Source organism: Acinonyx jubatus, chromosome E2 (genome assembly GCF_027475565.1).
Source record: "Acinonyx jubatus isolate Ajub_Pintada_27869175 chromosome E2, VMU_Ajub_asm_v1.0, whole genome shotgun sequence".
Taxonomy (NCBI): Eukaryota; Metazoa; Chordata; class Mammalia; order Carnivora; family Felidae; genus Acinonyx; species Acinonyx jubatus.
In genome coordinates this window covers 46,097,106-46,118,076 of record NC_069396.1, presented here as the reverse complement: position 1 = coordinate 46,118,076, position 20,971 = coordinate 46,097,106, and the positions used below count along the sequence as shown (strand labels likewise).

Genomic DNA, 20,971 nt, shown 5'->3' with positions numbered 1-20,971 from the left:
CTTAGGTTTGTAAGTTTGAGGCCCACATTTGGTGTAGAGATTATTTAAAAATAAAATCTTAGCGGGGTGCCTGGGTGGCTCAGTTAAGCGTCCGGCTTCAGCTCAGGTCATGATCTAGCGGTGCGTGAGTTGGAGCCCCGCATCAGGCTCTGTGCTGACAGCTTTTAGAGCCTGGAGGCTGCTTCGGATTCTGCGTCTCCCTCTCTGTCCCTCCCCCGTTCACATTCTGTCTCTCTGTCTCATAAATGAATAAACATTAAACAAAATAATAAAGTCTTAGCTGGGGCACTTGGGTGGTTCATTTGGTTAAGTGTCCAACTCTTGATTTCAGTTCAGGTCATGATCTCCCAGTTTGTGGGATCGAGTCCCATTTTGGGCTCTGCCCTGACAGCACCAGGCCTGCTTGGGATTCTCTCTTCCTCTTTACCCCTGCCTTGCACGTGCGCGCGCACACACGCGTGCTCTCTCTTTCTCAGAGTAAAAAATATCTTAGGAAAAACCAGTTAGGGAGTTTTCTGTGATTTTGTTTTTTAAGTTTCTTTTGAGACCACAAGAGCTGGGGTGGGGGGAGGGACAAGGGATGAGGGAGAGAGAATCCCAAGCAGGCTCCATGCTATCAGCATCGGGCTCGATCCCTTGGATCCTGTGCCAAGATCCAAAGTCTGAAGGGCACCAGGGTGGCTCAGTAGGTTGAGCAGCTGGCTTCGGCTCAGGTTATGATCTCGTGGTTTGTGAATTCAAGCCCCACGTTGGGCTCCAAGTTGGATGCTTAACTGACTTGAACCACTCAGGCGCCCCAGGGATTTACTGTGAAGTTTTTGTTTTGTTTTTGAGAGAGAAAGAGGGCACAAGTGAGTGAGGGGCAGAGAAAGAGAAAGAGAAGCAGGACTCACTCAAAGCAGAGCTTGTGTTTACTTGAAGCAGGGCTCATGCTCACCTGATGCAGGGCTTGAAGACTTGAACTCACGAACCATGAGATCATGATCTGAGCTGAAGTCAGATACTTAACTGACTGAGCTGCCGAGGCACCTGCCCCCCCCCCACCCCCCCCCCCCCGTGAGGTTTTAAAACAGATTAACATCTGAAGTCACATGGCATTTATGGGATAAATTGCTTCACCAGGGTGTTGCAGACAGCATCTGGAAAGGAGAAACTACAGTCTCCTTGCAGCCATAAACTTTTTTATTTCTTTTTAATGTTTATTTTTGAGAGAGAGAGAGAGACAGAGACAGAGTATGAGCGGGGAAGGGGCAGAGAGAAAGGGAGACACAGAATCCGAAGCAGGGTCCAGGCTCTCAAGCTGCCAGCACAGAGCACAACGCTGGGCTCAAACTCACAAACCAGGAGATCATAACCTGAACCGAATTCGGCTGCTCAACCAGTTGAGCTACCTAGAGGCCCCGGTTTTATTTTTAAAGAAATTATTTTAAGAACATGAACTTCAAAGCCACATTAATCCCCTCTTTACTCCTAAAGCCCAGATAACCTTGAACTAGCGACTTTCCTTCCCCAAGCTCCGGTTTCCTTTGCATACAGTGAAAAATGGTGCGACCTGTTGTTGGTGTGAGAGCTCAAACAGGTTACACAGACAGCCCATTGTTGGCTGGTCTGTTGTCTATCTTTTCATTCCCTTATGTGGGTTATACTCAGTACTAGATAATTTTTTTCTTTTCAGTTAACATGGTACAAGGGCATGACTACAAAGTTGCAGCGCTGCAGTTATTCTGCCATTACGTCCTTGAACATTTCAGCTGTTTCCAATTTTTCCATCATTATAAGACAGTCCCCTGATGAATTATCCGGCAGCAACAGGCCAGGTTCCTACTGGGGCAAAGGTCTCATTTCTAAGCTGTAATCGGCGAACTCAGAAAACTATTTCCGGTTGCCCTTAGTAAAGATGGCGGAAATACTGGCGTCACCGCCAGTCAGGCTGCGGCATCAATGCCCTTGCCAAACATGGTGGCCTCGCGCCCGCCCCCTTGACTTCCTTCTGTCTGGTCACTCCCGACTACAACTCAGTGGCGGAGGTGGCAGACATGGCGGTTTCTCTCAGGTTCCGAGATCTGCTGATACGGCGTGAGTCACCTCGGCCTCTGGGAGTCCTTAGCTCTGTCGTGCTGTCGTAGCCACCGTAGGGTGGGGAAGCCTGTCCCGGGTCACGGTCTGAGCGCTTTCAACACAGGGGTGCACGTGCTTCCAGCCAAAGAGCTCCCTAATTCTGCAGGCCTGTGTCTTACAATAGGGTGACTGACAGCTTGGTATTCCCAGTCTGGGGTCCCTCCTTCCCATGCTAAATGGTCCGAAGTAGTGCAGGCACTGGGGCCACTGACAAGTGCACTTCTAATCTTCAAGTTGTTTTTGTTTTTGTTTTTTAAGTTTATTTATTTTGAGAGAGACAGAGAGCGAGTGGGGGTGAGGTGGCACAGCACGGGGCGGGGGGGGGGGGGGGGGGCAAGGAGAGAAAGAATCCTAAGCAGGCTCTGCGCTGTGAGCGCAGAGCCCAGTTTGGGGCTCTAACTCACGAATAGTGAGATCATGACCTGAGCCAAAACCAAGAGCCCAAGGCTTAGCCGACTGAGCCACCCACGCGCCCCTGCCCTGAGGTTTCTTAGGGGCCTGTGTTCCCCAATCTGACATCACTGAGAAGTAATGTGTGCCGTCTGCCCTTGATGGGTCTGTGACCCCAACCTGGGATCATCAAAGGCTCTTCTTTCCTTTGTCTCCCCAGGCCTGATGGCTCCCACTCCTCGGGGTCTCAGCCTTAGCCTTCGCCCCATGAGCTCCAATGCACCAGAAGAGGCCCCCAAAGAAGCGCCAGACCACAGCTATGAGTCCCTTCGAGTGACCGCTGCTCAGAAACACATTCTCCACGTGCAGCTCAACCGGCCTGAGAAGAGAAATGCCATCAACAAGGCCTGCTGGAGGTAGGGCCTGCAGATCACCGAGGCCTGCCTGCAGGAGGAGGCAGGGGCTGAAGGAGTGGGCAGGGGTGGGGGGTGGGGGTCAGGTGACCTGAGGGCAGGGGATAAGCAGCCCTTTCCTCCTTGCCCCTCCACAGAGAGCTGGTGGAGTGCTTCAACAAGATAGCGCAAGACCCTGACTGCCGGGCTGTGGTGATCTCTGGTGCAGGAAAACTGTTCACTTCAGGTACCGGGTGCTCTCCACCCCCACCCGTGCCACTGCTCCTGGCAACGGAACAATGTTTTTTGGTTTTTTTTTTTAATCTTTATTTATTTTTGAGAGAGACACACACAGAACGCAACTGGGGGAAGGGCAGAGAGAGAGGGAGACACAATCCAAAACAGGCTCCAAGCTATCGGCACAGAGCTCAACACAGGTCTTGAACCCATGACCTGTGAGATCATGACCTGAGCCGAAGTCGGATGCTTAACTGACTTAGCCACTCGGGTGCCCCAAACAATGCTTCTTAATTAAGGTTTTAACCAGCTTCTAACTTCCACTTTTATCTTTTTTTTTCTCTTTAATTTAAAACATTCAAATCTCAAAGTTAGTCCAACAGAATATGGACAGGATGATGGGCTTTGAAGTCTGATCTTGACCAAGGCCCTTAACCTCTCGGTTGTTGTTTTTTTTCATGTCACTGAAGTGTATTATAATAAGATGCTTTCATATAATTATTTAACACACACGAGCTGATTTCCAATTACATGTCTGTTCAAAGTTTTATTGTGCCACAGGACTGTTCTTCAGACGGGATCATTTCCCCTGACCACATTCACTGACTCCTTTGTCATCGCTGTTCTGCTTGTGAAGCCCATCCAGTGATCTTTTTTTTAAATTTCAGATACTGTAGTTTTCGGTTCTCAAATTTCCATTTGGTTCTTTTTTATATTTCGCCATTTCTCTACTGAAGTTGCGTATCTCGTTATTTGTCGCAAGCATGTTTTTCTTTGCACTGTTGATCATAGTTATAACCACTGTTTTAAAACTCTTTAAAGCTTACCCATTTATTTTGAGAAAGCAAGAGCAAAAGAGAACGAACAGGGGAGGGGCAGAGAGAGAGGGGGAGAGAGAGAATCCCAAGTAGGCCCCGCATTGTCAGCACAGAGCCCGATGCAGGTTCTCGATCTCATAGACCGTGAGATCATGAGCTGAGCCAAAATCAAGAGTTGGCACTTGGCTGAGCCACCCAGGTGCCTGTTTCCCGATTCCAACATCTGGGTGACTTTGGGGTCAATCCTTGTTCATCGTCTTTTCTCTTGAACAACTGGGTCTCATCCTTCTTTTTGTTTGCATTTGGAATAAGTTTGGATTGTACCCTGGATATTGGACTATGGAAAGACGTGGGAACTTGGATGCTATCCTGGACCCGGCAGAGAGGGTGGAGGTTCCTGTGTTAGCGGCCAAGTTGGAATCAGTTTTTAAATCTCTTGCTGGGCTGCATGCATGGTTCATGGGTCAGGAAGAGATTTGGGCAGAGCTTATCCACAGAATTTGGGGCTCCCCTCTCTGGCTCTCTCTTCTTTTCTGGAATTTCCCCCCACACTTTCCAGCAGCTACGGTCACCCTGGACTCTGTTTTCTGGTTCTTCAAGCACCACTTGCAACCTCGCCTCAGTCTAGAAACTTTAACAACCCCCACCTCACTTGGTGCCAGTCCCTTCTTTTAAGTGCTAACTTCCTAGGGCACCTGGGTGGCTCCGTCGGTTGAGCGTCCTGACTCTTGGTCTTGAACTCAGGGTCATGAGTTCAAGCCCTGCGTTGGGCTCTGAGCTGGGTGTGAAGCCTGCTTTAAAAAAAAAAAAAAAAGAGGGGCGCCTGGGTGGCTCAGTCAGTTGGGCGTCTGACTTCGGTTCAGGTCATGATCTCGCGGTCCAGGAGTTCGAGCCCCTCATCGGGCTCTCGGCTGACAGCTCAGAGCCTGGAGCCTGTTTCGGATTCTGTGTCTCCCTCTCTCTCTGACCCTCTCCTGCTCATCCTCTGTCTCTCTCTGTCTCAAAAATAAATAAATGCTAAAAAAAAAAATTAAAAAAAAAAAGAAAGAAAGAAAGAAATTAATTGATGACGTCCTCTGTCCTCCAGAATCTGCCCCATGCTGTCGGGCAGTGGTTTATATCTTGTCCACCCACACCATGCGTGCAGTTGTCATAGGTGGGCAGGTCCGTACCATAGTACGCATATGTAATATATGTATATACGCATATGTAATATATGTATATACGCATATACAGGTCCGTACATATATTATATGTATTATAATATGTATATGATTATGTATATTTTTAAGAGCTCGAGGGAGCGAGGGGCAGAGAGAAAGGGAGAGAGAGAGCGCGAAGCTGACGAAGGGGCCCGATTTCACGAAACTCAAGATCGTGACCTGAGCCAAAGTCGGACGCTTCACCGATGGAGCCACCCAGGCACTCCGAGTAGTTCGTACTTTAGAGGGGGACACCTGATCCCATGGTCTGGGTCCTTTACTGCGAGGGGTTGGAAAAGCCAGGGTGTGCGCATCCCGGTCGTGCAGGGAAGCCAGAAAAGCCACTGAAAGGAGGTGTCCCAAGTGCCAAGCTGGGCTTGCTCTGGGAGTCAGCATGGGTTCTGCGGAGTCGCCCAGGCTTCACAGACGTGGGCGCAGAAGCCAGCAGGTGCCGAGATGGTAACTGTGATGCCATTAGTGGGGTGTGAAGGGCCTCTGGGGCTGTCTCTCGCCTTTAATTGTTGCCATCTCTCCATCAGCTCTCAGGAGGGTGTTACCCCCATTTTGTGCAGGAGAAACCCAAGGCCCAGAGGAGGAAGTGGCCTGGCCAAGGCTGGGGGCGGGAGCGCAATCCTGTCTTCCGCGTATTTAACATGCACCAAGTCAGCCCTACCCCTCAGCCCCAGATTCTCAGGTCTCACTTATTTCAACCAGCTGTGGAGGCAGTGAAGCCCCAGAGGATTGGGGGTGTAGCCAGATGTGGGAATGGTTTTCCTGGTTTGTCAGATAGCATCGTTCAGAGGCAAAGGGACGAGAAGGATGAACCCCAGGAAGAAAAAAGTGAAGGATGATTCTGCTCAGAATCATCTCCTGGCAACGCCTCCCTCAGACAACAAGCCAGAGTTTGCCCCCTGGCCGGTGAGGCCCCATACATACCCTCTGCCCCGTAAAGCTCTCCAACCTTGGCTCTTCCCACTTTCCCCTTCACTCACTACACTGCGGCGATGCTGACCGCCCCCGTGCTCCTCATACAGCCCAGGGGCATTCCTACCACAGGACCTTTGCGCTGGCCCTTCCTGACATTTGGAACTCTCTGATCCCAGCTAGCCCCATAGCTCCCTCCCTCTCCTTCCTCAGATCTTCACTCAAAAGTCACTTTGTCAATGAGAGGGTCCATGACCACCACATTTAATACTGCAACAGCCCTCACTGCACACACACACACACACACACACACACACACACACACATTCCATTCCACTTCCCTGCTGTAATTTTCTTTTAGCACAGTCACCACCCGACAAAATGTATTTTCTTATTCGTTTGTCTTCCCCCCACTGAGGGGCAGCTCAGTGAGGGCAGGGACTGTTGTCTATACTGTTCGCTTACTGAACACCTCCTGTGCCCTGGGCTCAGTTTAGGCACTGGGGATGCGGGAGTGGGCAAAAAGACAAAACTCCTCCACTCATAGAGCTCACGTTCTGGAAAAGGAGATGGGCCCTCGAAATAAGCACGTAATTCTGTGGTAACAAGAAGGCAGTGTAGGAGATGAGACAGAGAAAATGAGATAGAGGATGACGGGGCTGCTGTTTAGCCCGCGTGGCTGAGGTGGGCTTCTCTGAGGAGATGACTTTCGGGCTGTGGCCTGGACAGAATGATGGGGTCAGTCTTCTTCTTCTTCTTCTTCTTCTTCTTCTTCTTTTTTTTTTTTTTTAAAGTGTATCTGTTTATTTAGAGAGATAGAGAGCAGAGGAGGGACAGAGAGAGAGAGAGGGAGAGAGAGAATCCCAAGCAGGCTCTGCACAGTCAGTGTGGAGCCTGACACGGGGCTCGAACTCAACGAGCCACACGAGATCATGCCCTGAGCTGAAACCAAGAGTCACATGCTTCACCGACAGAGCCACCCAGGCGGCCCTGGAACGGTTGGAGGCCTCTGTGCCCAAAGGAATGGGCTAGGGACAGTGTTCAGGAGGGCTGGTAAGGTCCCGGCACATACCTTGTATTTTCTTCTAAGTAAGTGGGGTGGGAGGGAGGAAAAGTTCCCCTGACATGCTCACAAGTTCTCTTGGCTGTGTGTGGGAAATGGTCGGGGCAGGGAACAGGGAGCCCAGGAGAAAGTATTTTAGCCAGAGTAGAGGTCATGGAGAAGGATTAGTGGAACAAAGGTTAGACTTGGGATCGTCTTGCAGTTGGAGCCACGAAAACTTGCTCTCTCTCGAGTCTTCTCTCTGAGGGACCATTCCCACCACTGACTCCTGCCAAAAGCCTGTCTCCTGTGCCATCTGGCATAATGGTGACGAGCATGACCTCTGGAGCCAGTGCCTGGTCCCGGGCTTACAATTCCAGTGCCATTACTCACAAGCCAGTGTGACCTTGGGCAAGTGACTTTAATGTCCGGTGCCTCAGTTTACTCCCAGTAAAACTGGCGATGGTAATAGCCACCTCATAAGGTCGTTGTGAGGATAAAGTGAGTAATGGCCCTATCAGTGTCAGCGTTTATGTATTTCACACCCCGTATGCGATCCCTGGCAAAGCCCTGTGTGAGTGAGTGGCTTTCTCGAAACACTGGCGGTGGTTTGGGGGTTCAAATCTGCCAAGTCTGAGTTCTGACCGCTAGTTGGGGCAGTGGATGGGGAGGGAGGGTGCCGGGGGGGGGGGGGGGGGGGACTACGTGAGCCTCCTCGTGCCTCCCCACCAGGCATCGACCTCATGGACATGGCTTCGGAAATCCTCCAGCCCCAAGGAGATGATGTGGCCCGCATCAGCTGGCAGCTCCGTAACCTCATCAGCAGATGCCAAGAGAGTTTCAATGTCATCGAGAAGGTGCAGGGGCAGGCAGGGCACCACCCCCAGCCCCCTCCACCTCTTCCAGACCAGCCCTGACCACCACCCCCTTCCGTTCCCTTGCAGTGCCCTAAACCGGTGATCGCCGCCATCCACGGGGCCTGTATTGGTGCGGGTGAGTACACAGACACCCGCCACGCATCCGGGCACCCACGCTGACCGGGCGCCTATTGGCTGCCGCCCTTCCGCCTCGGCCAGTGACCGCCAGCCTCAGATCAGTTGCTAGCTCAACTCGGTTCAGGGGTGCGACCCCACCACCTGGGAGGAGGGGTTGGTTCCTGTGGTTGCTCAATGCCCCTGGCCTCCACCTCGCAGGCGTGGACCTCATCACTGCGTGTGACATCCGGTACTGTGCCCAGGATACTTTCTTCCAGGTGAAGGTGAGCCATCCTCCCCGAGCTTCTGTGTCCTCGGATCCTGCATAGAGCTGGGCAGTGAGTGGCTGGGTGGGGGCAGAGCAGTGACAGGGGAGGCTAAGGGAGGGGGGGGGGGTGGGAGGGGGAGAAGGGAGGGCTTGGAGTGAGCCCGGAGGGCTTCACGAAGAGTCAAGCAGAACTGCACCTTAAAAAGTAACACTTTGGCCATGAGGGAAGTCAAGGGGAGGCCATGCAGTCTACGTGGGGTTAGGAGTGAGTAAAGGTACGGGGGTGGAGATGCGGCTGGGGTTGCTGCTGGGATCAGTCCTGGAGAGGACGCAGACAAGATGGAACCCGTAGAGGCAGGAAGGGGGTCAGATGGGCAGAGTTTGAGGGCTTCCCTCTGGAGATAGACGTGGCCGACCCTAAGAAGTTGGGAGGGCAGAGGAATTGGGAAGTGGGCTGTATTCTAGGCTGAAAAAAGTCACCTGGCTGAAAGCATGTGGATGGCAATGAAATGGGGTGTTGGGGGGGGTGGGGAGGGGGCAGTCTCTGAGGTGGGTATGGAATGTGCCTCTACAGTAAATATGGAATTTCACTGGCACTGAGGTTACACGGTGGGGGGCAGTATCGGGCACAAACCAAGCTCTGATACGATGGCCCGCCCCAGGAGGTGGACATAGGTTTGGCAGCTGATTTGGGAACGCTGCAGCGACTGCCCAAAGTCATCGGAAACCAGAGGTGAGCGGAGCAGCCGAGGGAGGGGACCCCAGGCATCTCCCGGGCCCAGGATGAGGGCCGTACCCTGATAGGCTTTCCCCGCTTTCTTGCAGCCTGGTCAACGAGCTGGCCTTCACTTCCCGCAAGATGATGGCTGATGAGGCCCTGGGCAGTGGTCTGGTCAGGTAGGGGCCGAGGCCTGGGCTGGTTGAAGGCTCCGGCGCAACCTGGGCAGGGCTCTTTGGGTCCCCGTGTATCTTCACAGATTCCACTCTCTGGGTGGTCAATTCCTTATTCTGGGGTCCAGTGCCCTGCTCTGATTGGTCTCTCTCACTGGGCGGTTTTCCGCTTTCCACTGTGGTTGGCCGATTCTTCATCCGTGGGAACCTTCCCAGAACCCCCACACCCCATTACGGATTCCCTTCATCCGCAGCCGGGTGTTCCCAAACAAGGAGGACATGCTTGAGGCAGCCTTCACCCTGGCGGAAGAGATTTCCACCAAGAGCCCTGTGGCAGTGCAGAGCACCAAAGTCAACCTGATCTACTCCCGCAACCATTCCGTGGCGGAGAGTCTCAACTACATGGTAAGGCTCTCCGTCCAGCCAATCACAGCCCCTCTCCAGTCCCAGAGCGACCAATCAGGGCCCCTGCAAGCAGACCTCTGCAGGCCTTGCCCTCCGATTGGTGCGCTGTCTCTTCCCTGTTTTTCATTGGCCCAACTCCATTCCCTGCCCTTGCCATTATGCTCCACCCTCTTCATCCAGGCCACCTGGAACATGAGCATGCTGCAAACCCAGGACGTCGTTAAGTCTGTCCAGGCTGCATTGGAGAAGAAGGACCTGAAGAGCGTGAACTTCTCCAAGCTCTGAGAGCCCCCAAGGGCCAGGCCTTGCCCCTTGTCCCACCTCATGCCGTTTCCTCATCCACAGAGAAGGAGGATTAGTGAGGATCGTCGCCTCCGTGCCTTCATGCCTGATCTCCCAATTTATAGCTGGGACACTGATTTCCTCATGCCCAGGGCCTTATCTTCACCCAAACAATAAAGCTACTTAAGGAACCCGGTGTCTTTATTGCAAAGAGAGGAGAGGCAGCAAGGAGCCAAGATGCGCCTACGCCCTCGGCCCTCAGCGGTGCTGAATGTTGGGGACAGAGATTTGGCCAATGGGAATGGGAGCCACGCAGGCGATGCCCATTCAGAGCTGGCAGTGGGCAGCCCAGGGCCAATAGAAAGTCTGGCAGGGGCGGGGCAAGCAAAAGTCAGTCCTTCTGCAGGCCTAAGGGCTGTGGCTGGTCTCCCTGCCTGCTCCAGGCTCCAGAGCTCCGTTCACCCTGCCTGGCACCCACTCACTGCATAGCCTAATGGGATGCGACGCTAGAGTCTGGCTAGAGTTCTGTTGACACCCAGTCTCGGGCCAACTGCCTCATTTCTTTAAGCTTCAGGTTTTCATGTCCGTAGATAAGCCCAACCTCCTGGGTTTATGTTTAGAACGAGTGCAAGAGGCCAAGGATTAATTTAATGCCTTCTATATGCCGAGTCCTGTTCTGAGCATTTATTCCCTGAGTGACTCCTTTCAAGGCTTCTATGAGGTCGATACTACTAATATCCCCATTTTACAGTTGGGCAAATCGGGACATTGAGGTTCAGGCCAAACTAATGCAAGACCAAACAGCCAGGAAGTGGCCAAGGCAAGATCTGAACCCAGCACCCCTGGCTCCAGAAGTCGTGATCTATGCAGTCCAGGGCCCCCCGGGGGGCTCATTCGGTTGGGCGGCCGACTTCAGCTCTCGTGGTTTGTGAGTTCGAGCCCCGCGTCCGGCTCTGTGCTGACAGCCCGGAGCCTGCTTGGGATCTGTGTCTCCCTTTCTCTGTGCCCCTCCCCTTGCTCGTGCTCTGTCAAAAATGAGTAAATGCTAAGAAATTTTTTAATTAATTATTTAATTAATAAAAACTATACAGTCCAGTGTGCACGGGTCCGGCATGCAGTGGGCATGCAAATGCCTTCTGCAGTTCCTAAGAGTGTCCAGGGCATCCAGCTCCTCCCTGCTTTCACCCACTCCCATTGCCCATCTGTCACAGGTCGTGCCTGCAGCCTTGCCCTGCCCAACCCTCCTGGACTCACCCTCCCTCTGCTAACAAAGGTCTGGGCAGGCTTTTATGGGCTCTGATAAGGCCCTGGCGGGGCTGAAGTTCACTATACTTCCTCTTTGCGGAAGGGCCTGAAGGAGGGGGCTCTGACCTGAGTCCTCCTGACCTGACCCAGATAGATGAACTGGGTTCTGACTGGTTACCAGTGAGGCTAGTAAGAAAAGGGACACAAGGGGGTGCCCTAGAAAAAGATGGGAGCCGGGAATGCCCGGAAGAGGGGCCCTGTGGACCCTGCCCCGCCAGCCACTCCCTTATCCTCCGGTATAAGAGCCACCCCCCTCCTGCCATCTGCCACCATTCCCCACTCCTGCACCTCTTCTCACCGGACGACGACGAGCCACCAGCCCAGCCTCTCAAGATGGCCTATGTCCCTGTACCCGGCTACCAGCCCACCTACAACCCGGTGAGATAGCGGCCCGGGCCCCAACCGCAGGCCCCGGCTTAGTTTCACCCTGAACCCCACACACCAATTTCCTCTCATCCTGATTCCTCAGAGGTGCCCTCGCCCCCAACCTTGACTCTGATTTACCTGATACTGACCCTGGGGCTTGATTTACTCCCATCCTGACGCCCTGGCTCTTCATAGCCACACCTGATGCTCCGCTCTCTTCACCTTCCCGCGGACCCTTCACCCCTAGTGTCCCAATGAGAGTGCGGGGGGCTTCTCGATGAGGGGTAAAGTCTCACCAGGCCCCTTCCACAGACTCTGCCCTACAACAAGCCCATCCCGGGTGGTCTCTGCATCGGAATGTCTGTTTACATCCAAGGAGTGGCTAGCGAGCACATGAAGAGGTAAGGCACTCCCCTCCGCCAGGCTAGGCTAGGAGGGGCTACAAACAGGGGCTTCCGCCCTAATGCAGAAGACCTTCTTCCTTCCTGCTTGGGAAGGGGAGCTCTGTGCCCCTGCACCCGATGGCCAAAGATCAGCCCTAGCCCCTGGGACGTCCAGGACTTGGTGACCAGGAGCAGGGAGCCTGGGGGCTGGGAGGCGTCAGGGAGGCTCACGGAGAGAGGCAGCCCGGCCCGGGGAGCTGGGATGTTGGACTGGAATTGGGTGTGGTAGCATGAATTCAGATCACAGGCTCTGAGCTCGGCCTGGCCAGCTCTGTCACTGGCCAACTGTGTGACCGGGGAAAGGCACCACGCCTCTCTGTGCTTTAGATTCCCGGCTGTAGAATGGGATTGTCCTGAGGGTTCAATGCGTAAAACTGGAAAGTAAGCACTAAAATAAGTCTTAACATTTTTTTAGGGCCTTAAAATGGTGATAAAGATGGAAGCGAGCTGAAGGCATTGTTGTTTCTCGCTCGTTGGTTTTTTGGTCATTTTGTGCCCGCTGTGTGCCTGGGCACTGGGGACAGAGCAGTCGACAGGGCCAAGATCTCTGCCCACATGGAGCTGACATCCTAGTAGAGAGGAGAGGTGAAAGACAAAAATCAAATCTGTAATCAAAATCAAAAATCAAAGTGGTGATAAGTGCTAAGCAGACAAACTGGGAAAAGAGTTGGGGAATGGATGTGGGGGGGGGGGGACCCTGTGGCATTGTCCCTTTAAATAGCGAGCGGGGTGGGAACACTTCAAAGACCCACAGAAGAGGAGGGAGGGAGCCTGGGAGTATAGGCGGATAGAAAGAACAGCCCTTGCAAAGGCCCTGAGGTGGGGGTGTGTGTGCCCAGTTTGGAATAACTTCAGGGATGCTGGCCTGAGGGAAGGGGTGGGTCGTGTGGGTTCCTAGGTCCCCCCTGGCTGCTGGTGGGGAAAGGCCTCCAGGTCAGGGAGGGAGCAGAGAGGTTCCTAGGACAGTGCCCGGCCCTTGGAAATGCAGGAGTCCCAGTTGTGGTCTTATTTAAAGTTGGGAGAGGCTGGGGGGGTGGGGGGGGGGGTGGGGGGCGTGGTCTGGTTAAGGGAAGGGAATGAGCATGGCAGTCCTCCTGGACTCCAGGGCACTACCCCCGCCCCCCTCTCTCGGGTCAGCAGTGCCCAAGTGTGCTGTCCCGTTTTGTCGTGGTCCCCCAACCCCCCTCCCGCCCCTTCGGGAAGTGAGAACTGGGTAGGTCTGAGCGGGCTTCCAGGAGGAGGGCCCGGTGAGCAGGCAGGCGGGGCCGGGGGAACAGCCCTTCCTGTCCCACCAGGTTCTCCGTGAACTTCGTGGTGGGGCAGCACTCGGGGTCAGATATCGCCTTCCACTTCAATCCCCGCTTCGATGGCTGGGACAAGGTGGTCTTCAACTCCATGCAAGGTGGCAAATGGGGCAGCGAGGAGAAGAAAAGGAGCATGCCTTTCCGCAAGGGCACCGCCTTTGAGCTGGTGTTCATGGTCCAGGCCGAGCACTACAAGGTCTGAGCTTGGGGGCGGGGCCTCCCTCCTCCCTAACCCCCTTCCTCCTCCCCGCTGCCTCCCTCTCCCTCCCTCTCCACCTTCCTTCCTCCCTCTCTTCCTCTCTTCCAGCTGTACCTCGCCCTGCTCCCCCTCCTCCCCTTCTACTTCTCCCCCTTCTCCCCCTCCTTCTCCTCCCCTCCTCCCTCTCCCCTCCCCCTTCCCACCTCACTTTTTTCTTTTCCTTCTTTCCTGCCTATTAAACACTTTTTCTCTTAAACAATTTTTTTTTCTCACGTTCCTCATTCCTATTCCTCTACCGTGGGCAGCCTTGTCATGTTTAACGTTGATCGCTTTGTTCCTCTGCATTCTTGCAAAATGCGTATTCTTGCTCTTTCTTCTGGAGAACTCTGAACACACACAAGAGGAGGCGCGGGTGCAGTGACCCGCTGGTCCCCTTGGCCAGCTCCAGTGGTCGTGAGCTCCAGGCCCCTGTGTTTGCATCCTTCCCTGACGCTTCCCTCTCATCTGATTTAAAAGCAAATCCCAGATATTTCATTCATAAATATTTCAGTGTTTAAGAACATAGTCACAAGGCCGTTACCATACCTCAAGCACTGACAATTCTTCCTGGGGCCCTCACATCCTGTCAGCCGTCAGGTGACCTCATAAATACCTTAAGGTGTGTTGTTGTTTTAAAGTTTGTTTTGAGAGAGAGAGGGAGCATGAGGGCAAGGGCTCAAGCAGACGAGGGGCAGAGAAAGAGGGAGCGAGAGAGAATCCTGAGCAGGCTCCGCACTGTCAGCACAGAGCCCAACACAGGCCTCGAACCCACGAACTGTGAGATCATGACCTGAGTCTTGTCTGCACTTTGTTTGACTCCGCCTCCGGATAAGGCCCACACGCTGTGACTGATTACTATGATGCAAGAATTTGTTTAAGTTTATTTTATTTTTGAGAGAGAGAGAGAGAGCGAGCACGTGCTCGCGTGCGGTGGGGGAGGACCAGAGAGAGGGAGACAGAGAATCTGAAGCAGGCTCTGAGCTGTCAGCACAGAGCCAGAGATGGGGCTCGAACCCACGAACTGAACCATGAGATCATGACCCGAGCTGAAGCTGGACGCTTTCACTGACTGAGCCACCCAGGTGCCCCTGTGCAAGTATTTTTAATTTTCTTAATTTTTTAATTCTATTAAGCTTTATTTACAACAAATTTTTTATGCCTGTTTATTTTTGAGATGGAGAAAGAGGGTGAGCGGGGGAGGGGCAGAGAGAGAGAGAGAGAGAGAGGGAGACACCGAATCCGGAGCAGGCTCCAGTCTCCGAGCTGTCAGCACAGAGTCGGATGCGGGGCTTGAGCCCACAAACCGTGAGATCGTGACCTGAGCCGAAGTCGGACGCTTAACCGACGGAGCCACCTGGGTGCATCGCAAGTATTTTATAAAATGTGTTACTGAAGTGCACAAAAGAGTGCGAGCCATGTGTACAGAGCTCGCTGGTGTTTCACAAAGACAACATACCCGTGACACCAGCACCTAAGTGCAGAAATAAGACTCCTCCGGAGCTGGCGGACAGCCCCATGCCCCCTGCCTGGCGCCATAAATAGAACCGTGAGGACATCAAGGACACTGAGATATGATAACAAGGCTCCACACAGGATTTCCACAACGCCTTTGACATGCTTGGCTGGGTTTTAATGTTCCCATCAATCCCAGGGTGAGCCTCCAAAGGCTCAGAGAGGTGGAATGACTTCCCCGAGGTCACACAGCCAACGCGTCAGAGCTAGACTCGGGCCCATCTCCTTTGGCGCTGAAACCAAAACTCTGACTTGATTATCTCGCGATCGATCGCTCTCCTGACTACATTCTCCATTGTCTCCCAACCACCGGTCTCTGAGCTGCCCCTTGACCCTGGCTTGACCTCCGACCTGCAGACTCCGAGATTCCTGACTCTGTGGCTATCCCAGCTCGTCCCCAAGACGTGTCTCCGAGTTAAAAAGATCTCTGTTGCCTGCTTCCTGTTTCTGCTTTCCCAAGGTCATGGGGGCTGACTCTGACCTCACCCCCTGCCCTCCAGGTGGTGGTAAATGGAAATCCCTTCTATGAGTTTGGGCACCGGCTGCCCCTGCAGATGGTCACCCACCTGCAAGTGGATGGGGACCTGGAGCTTCAATCAATCAATTTCATTGGCGGCAACCCCCCGCCAAGCCAGGTGGGTGGCGTCTCCTCACTTATGTGCCTGCTTCCTTCCTTAATTCATTCCCTCACTCCTTTATTTCCCCGAGCACCTGCTCCCTGCCAGGCCCTTCGCTGGCTGAGCCACAGACTCAGAGGCAACTAAGACAATCCACTGGGAAGACAAGACATTTCCCCAAGCAGGGTTGGCTCTAAGCGGTCAAGGCTGGGGTGGGAGACAGGAGGTTTGGGGAGTCCGAGGGGAAGGCTTCCGGGAGGAGGAGGAAGTCCATCAGCTGAGTCAAGGAGCAAAGATAAGGAGGAACAAAAGCCACGGGGAATAGTAGGCGAGTCCATGAGAAGTTGCCCAACATTGCTAGTCACCGGAGAGAAACTCACTTCAAGTCACAACGAGCTACACCCCCCCCCCCCAACGCCCAATGAGAAGAGCTATCAAGGGAAAGGCACACAATACCGATTGTGGGCGAGGCTGGGGAACTGGCCCGACACTCCCCTGGAAATGACTGGGCAGCGTCTGCGAAAGCTGAGCGGAGACACACGCGATGACCTAGAAACCCCATTCCCACGTCCACAGTGGACAGACAGGCACCAAAACACCCATAGCAGCACTCGGACTCTAGACGCCAGCCATGTCCTTCAGCTGAGGGCTCTCTACTCCCCAGCCTGTACGCCCCTGTCCCCCACCTCCTCGGGGAAAGTGCTCTGATGATCATCAGACCCATTTTACAGATGGGGGAACCGAGGCACAGAGACAGGAGGAAGCAGGACCAGGGAGGGCGCAAGAGTAGAATGCACCAGGCTCACCCTAAAGGGGTGCAGGGTCACTGTGTCCCGAAGATCCCTAAACGTGGCAATTTCCTCTCCATTAATGAGCCACCTGGGTGCCACTCTTTGACCCCAGAGTTCTCTTGGACCGCGGTCGTGGGGCTGCCCTGGGCAGGCATCCTTGACACCCTCCACCCCCAGGCCCTAGTTTGGGGTCTCCCTCATTGCCTGCCTTCCTACACACATTGCCTTTGTGCCCACAGACACCCATGGGCACGCTGGCAAACCCAGTAAGTACCTGTCGATGGGTGATGGAATTCTTGTGGTGGGGGCTTGGTGGCCTGAGGAGGTCTTGGGGCAGCTGAAGGACCCCCCAGCCCCCCTCACCATTTCTGCCTTCCATTCATCTGTATAGGGTCCTGGACACATCCAGCAACTGCCAAGTAACCTGCCTGTAAGTGGGAGAATTGGGTGGCCACTTGGGGTGGGGGGGGGAGGGGTGGTGAGAAGTGCGAGGGGGGTCAAGGAGGTGGGCCCCCCCGTTGTACTAATCCAGCACCCAGAGATACACCTGCACATAGTTGGTGCGCCATAAATATTTGTCAAATATTCTAGAATAACACCTCTCCTTCCTCACCTCACAGACCATGGAGGGACCCCCAATCTTCAACCCGGTAACGTGTCCCGTGGGCGTTTAGGGCTCTGTGGTGGGCAGTTTGTGGGGAAGCCGGAGCTGACGGTGGGCAGGGGGGCTCTGAGAGGGTGGGAAATAGAGTGGGCAGAGGGTGTTGGGGTGGGAGGCGGGGAGAGGGTGGGGTTGGTGGCCAGAGTGGGGAGGGGACGGGAGTTGGGGACATTTCCTAGGAGTGGGCACCCATCTCTGAAAATTTGTCCCTGCCTCTGGCTTCTGGTGATCTGAGAGGTGACAGGACCCCATGTTCTCCTCCCACAGCCCGTGCCATTCAGGAGGATCTTGCAAGGGGGGCTTACAGCCCGAAGAACCATCATAGTCAAGGGTTTTATACCCCCTACAGGCAAGAGGTACCCAGTCTGCACTGAAGCGGGGATCCTCAGCCCGCTTCCTCCTTCAGACCCAGGAGTCTGGGCCCCGGCCCCCTCCTCCCTCGGAGAACCAGGCACTGGCCCCCGTGTGACTCCCACCTCCTTCCCTCTCTGCTTCAGCTTTGCGATCAACTTCATCGTGGGGTCCACGGGGGACATGGCTCTGCACATTAACTCCCGTCTGACTGAGGATACTGTGGTCCGGAACAGCTACCTGAATGGTTCGTGGGGATCCGAGGAGAAGAAGATCTCCTACAACCCATTTGGTCCTGGGAAATTCTTTGATGTGAGTCGGGGGTCTCTTTCGCCCCCTTCCCTCCAGAGCCTATGTCCTGGCCCTAGCCTCAAGCCTGCCCTCTCCCTGCAGCTGTCCATTCGCTGTGGCATAGATCGCTTCAAGGTTTACGCCAACGGCCAGCACCTCTTCGACTATTCCCATCGCTTCTCGGCCTTCCAGAACGTGGACGTCCTAGAGATCCAGGGTGATATCAACTTGTCCTATATCCAGATCTGATCTATTCCCAGAGCCATAACTCTTGGGGACACAGAGAGAAAGAGCCCACAGGACTCTCTTCTAAGCCCTTAATAAAATGTCTGAGGGTGTCTCATGCGTGTCCGTAACGTCCGTATCGCTGTTCCTTCCTTCCTTGGTTCGATCATACACTGTCCATTCAGCCACCTCATCACCTGTCCATCGATCTTCCCATCACAATAAATCTAGGAATATTCCAGACACAGATCTTGGGCTTGAAGTGTATCAACTCATTTGCTCCTCACAAAAACATCAGGAGATAGGAACTATTATTATCGTACCTCTGGAAAAGATGAGGACACAGGCAAATTAAAATAAAGCAGGGGCGCCTGCGTGGCTCCGTCAGCTGGGCTGAGAGCTCAGAGCCTGCAGCCCGCTTTGGATTCTGTGTCTTTTTCTCTCTCTGCCCCTCCCCTGCTCACGGTCTGTTTCTCTCTTTCTCTCAAAAAAAAAAAAAAAAAAAAAAAAAAAAAAAAAGTTAAACATTTAAAAAAATTTTTAAGTAAAGCAAATTGCCCAAGGTCACACGGCACATAAATGGCAGAATGAGGATTCAAATCAAGGTGGTCTGGCTACACTCTTGGTCACTATACAACCCATTTTTCCATCCGTCCATGTATCCACCTGTCCATTCATCCATCGCCACATCCATAAATCTCTCCAAACATCCATCCAAACATATGTTCATCTACCACCTAAATACACAGTCAAGGACACCTGGCTGGCTCCGTCGGTGGGGCAGCAACTCTTGACCTCGAGGTTGTGAGTTCGAGCCCCACATCGGATGTAGAGATTACTTTTTTTTTTAATTAAAAGAAATTCTTTTTAGAACTTTTATTTATTTACTTTGAGAGAGAGAGAGCGAGAGAGAGCAAGAGTTGTGGGGAGAGCAGAGGGAGAGAGAGAGAGAGAGAGAGAGAGAGAGAGACTCCCAAGCAGATTCCATGCTCAGTGTGGAGCCTGCCACAGGGCTCCATCCCACAACCCTCGCATCGTGACCCAAGAGGAAATCAAGAGTTGGACGCTCAACTGACTGAACCACCCCGGCGCCCCAGAGATTACTTAAAAAATTTTTTTTGAAAATCTAAAACACAAAAAAATAAATAAACATCCAACCATTTGTCCACTCACCATCACCTAACTCTCCACCTATCCAGCCATTTGTACATCCATTCATCACCCAACCCTTCACTCAGCCATCTGACCATCTATCCATTCAAACATCTAACCATTTATTTATTCACTCATCCGTCTGTCTGTCCATTCAGCCATCCTTACATCCAACTTGCATTCACTCATTCATCTGTTCATCCCTCCATTTGTCCGTGCAATTCTCTGCCTTCCATCACATCCATCCATCCATCCATCTATCCATGTCTCCATGCGCCATTGATCCCTCTGACTAGGCATCCATTTCTTCATTCTCTACCTATCATGTCATCCATCCATATCTTTATGATATATTCTTCTATTCATTTCCAACTATTTGTCCGTTCATTTACCATTTCCTCTCTCCATCTGTCCACTAACCATCTACCATCCAGCCAATCATCCTCTTACCACCGCACCCTTGCATGGATTTAATCATTTGTTCATTTGTTTACACTTTCACTCACCCATTCATTCATTCCTTTGTCATTTCCTCACTTGTTCACCTATCCGTTTATTCAGGCATTTCTCCATGTCTATTCATTTGTTCGTTCATTCATTCATTCATTCATTCATTCTGTTTATTGTCTCATTTATTCCCTTAATCTAGTTCTCAAACGTGGCTGTACATTGCAATCATCTGGGGAGATTTAATTAAAAAAAATTTTTTTAGAGGGGGGAAGGGGCAGAGCGGGGGGTGGGGGGGGAATAGAGGATCCAAAGCGGGCTCCTCGCTGACAGCAGGGAGCCCCATGGGGGGCTCTAACTAACCAACTAAGAGATTATGAAGTTGGATGCTTAGGGCGGCCACTACCCAGGTTGGCATGTCCCAGGGATGGCAGCGGAGGAACAAATCAGTAGCAGAGCCTGGAGGGGCTCAGCAAGAGGGACAGAAGAGCTGGAGAGGTCATGTTTGGTTTTCTATCGCTGCTGCAGCATGTTTGAAGAAATATGGCTACAGACTTGCCAAAGTTCACAAAAGCCATTAATCTACAGATCCAAGAAGTTTAATGACTTGCAAATAGGATAAATACAAAGAGATCCACACCTAGACCCATTATTGTCAAACTGCTGTAAAAAACATAAAAGACAGAGAAAACCTTGAAAGCAGGAAGTGAAGAAGAGCTCGTCTTGTACAGCGTTAACAGCAGTACAATTAATAGCTACCTTTTTATAGAAACAATGAAGGTCAGGGGCGCCTGGGTGGCTCAATCGGTTATGCATCTGACCTTGGTTTTGGCCCACGTCATGATCTCACAGTTCATGAGTTCGAGCCTTGCATCAGACTCTGTGCTGATAGCGCAGAGCCAGCTTTGGATCCTCCGCCTCCCTCTCTCTCTGCCCCTCCCCTGCTCTCCCTCTCTCTCTCAAAAATAAATAAGCATTAAGAAAAAAAAAAAAAAAAAAAAACGCCCCCCCCAAAAAAAACAAAACCCAAGATCTTTGGGATCAGAGAAGATCAGAAAGGAGCTGAGCAGTTTCATGACTCAGTCAAGGCGCTAAAAGAAAAAGAAAACTATCAACAAATACTTCTATCTTCAACAAAACTGTATTTCAAAACCGAAAGCAAAATAAGGACAGTCCCAGATAAAGGAAAGCTGACAATTCATTGTTAACAGAGCTGCCCTCTAGGGAATGCTAAAGGAAGTCCTTCACACTGAAAGAAACTGACATCAAACAGAAACTCAAATCCACAGGGAGAAATGGGCCCCAGAAATTAGAAGTATGTATAT

At 52.6% G+C, this 20,971-nt stretch overlaps 2 protein-coding genes across 2 annotated transcripts; both read left to right on the top strand.

Annotated features, from left to right (window-relative positions):
- Positions 1 to 1,917: 1,917 nt before the first annotated feature.
- ECH1 (enoyl-CoA hydratase 1) lies at positions 1,918 to 10,134 on the top strand. The gene is made up of 10 exons (XM_027044555.2): positions 1,918 to 2,076; positions 2,729 to 2,924; positions 3,059 to 3,147; positions 7,856 to 7,980; positions 8,068 to 8,116; positions 8,317 to 8,381; positions 9,028 to 9,098; positions 9,191 to 9,262; positions 9,511 to 9,661; positions 9,842 to 10,134. Exons 1-10 carry the CDS (start codon positions 2,037 to 2,039, stop codon positions 9,944 to 9,946), a joined length of 963 nt encoding a protein of 320 aa, XP_026900356.1. The 5' UTR covers positions 1,918 to 2,036; the 3' UTR covers positions 9,947 to 10,134.
- A 1,337-nt stretch (positions 10,135 to 11,471) lies between these two features.
- LGALS4 (galectin 4) lies at positions 11,472 to 18,160 on the top strand. Its single transcript, XM_015086757.3, has 9 exons — positions 11,472 to 11,626; positions 11,927 to 12,015; positions 13,353 to 13,557; positions 15,612 to 15,746; positions 16,911 to 16,949; positions 17,140 to 17,169; positions 17,448 to 17,536; positions 17,678 to 17,843; positions 17,925 to 18,160. Exons 1-9 carry the CDS (start codon positions 11,582 to 11,584, stop codon positions 18,069 to 18,071), a joined length of 945 nt encoding a protein of 314 aa, XP_014942243.1. The 5' UTR covers positions 11,472 to 11,581; the 3' UTR covers positions 18,072 to 18,160.
- The last annotated feature ends 2,811 nt before the right edge of the window (positions 18,161 to 20,971 follow it).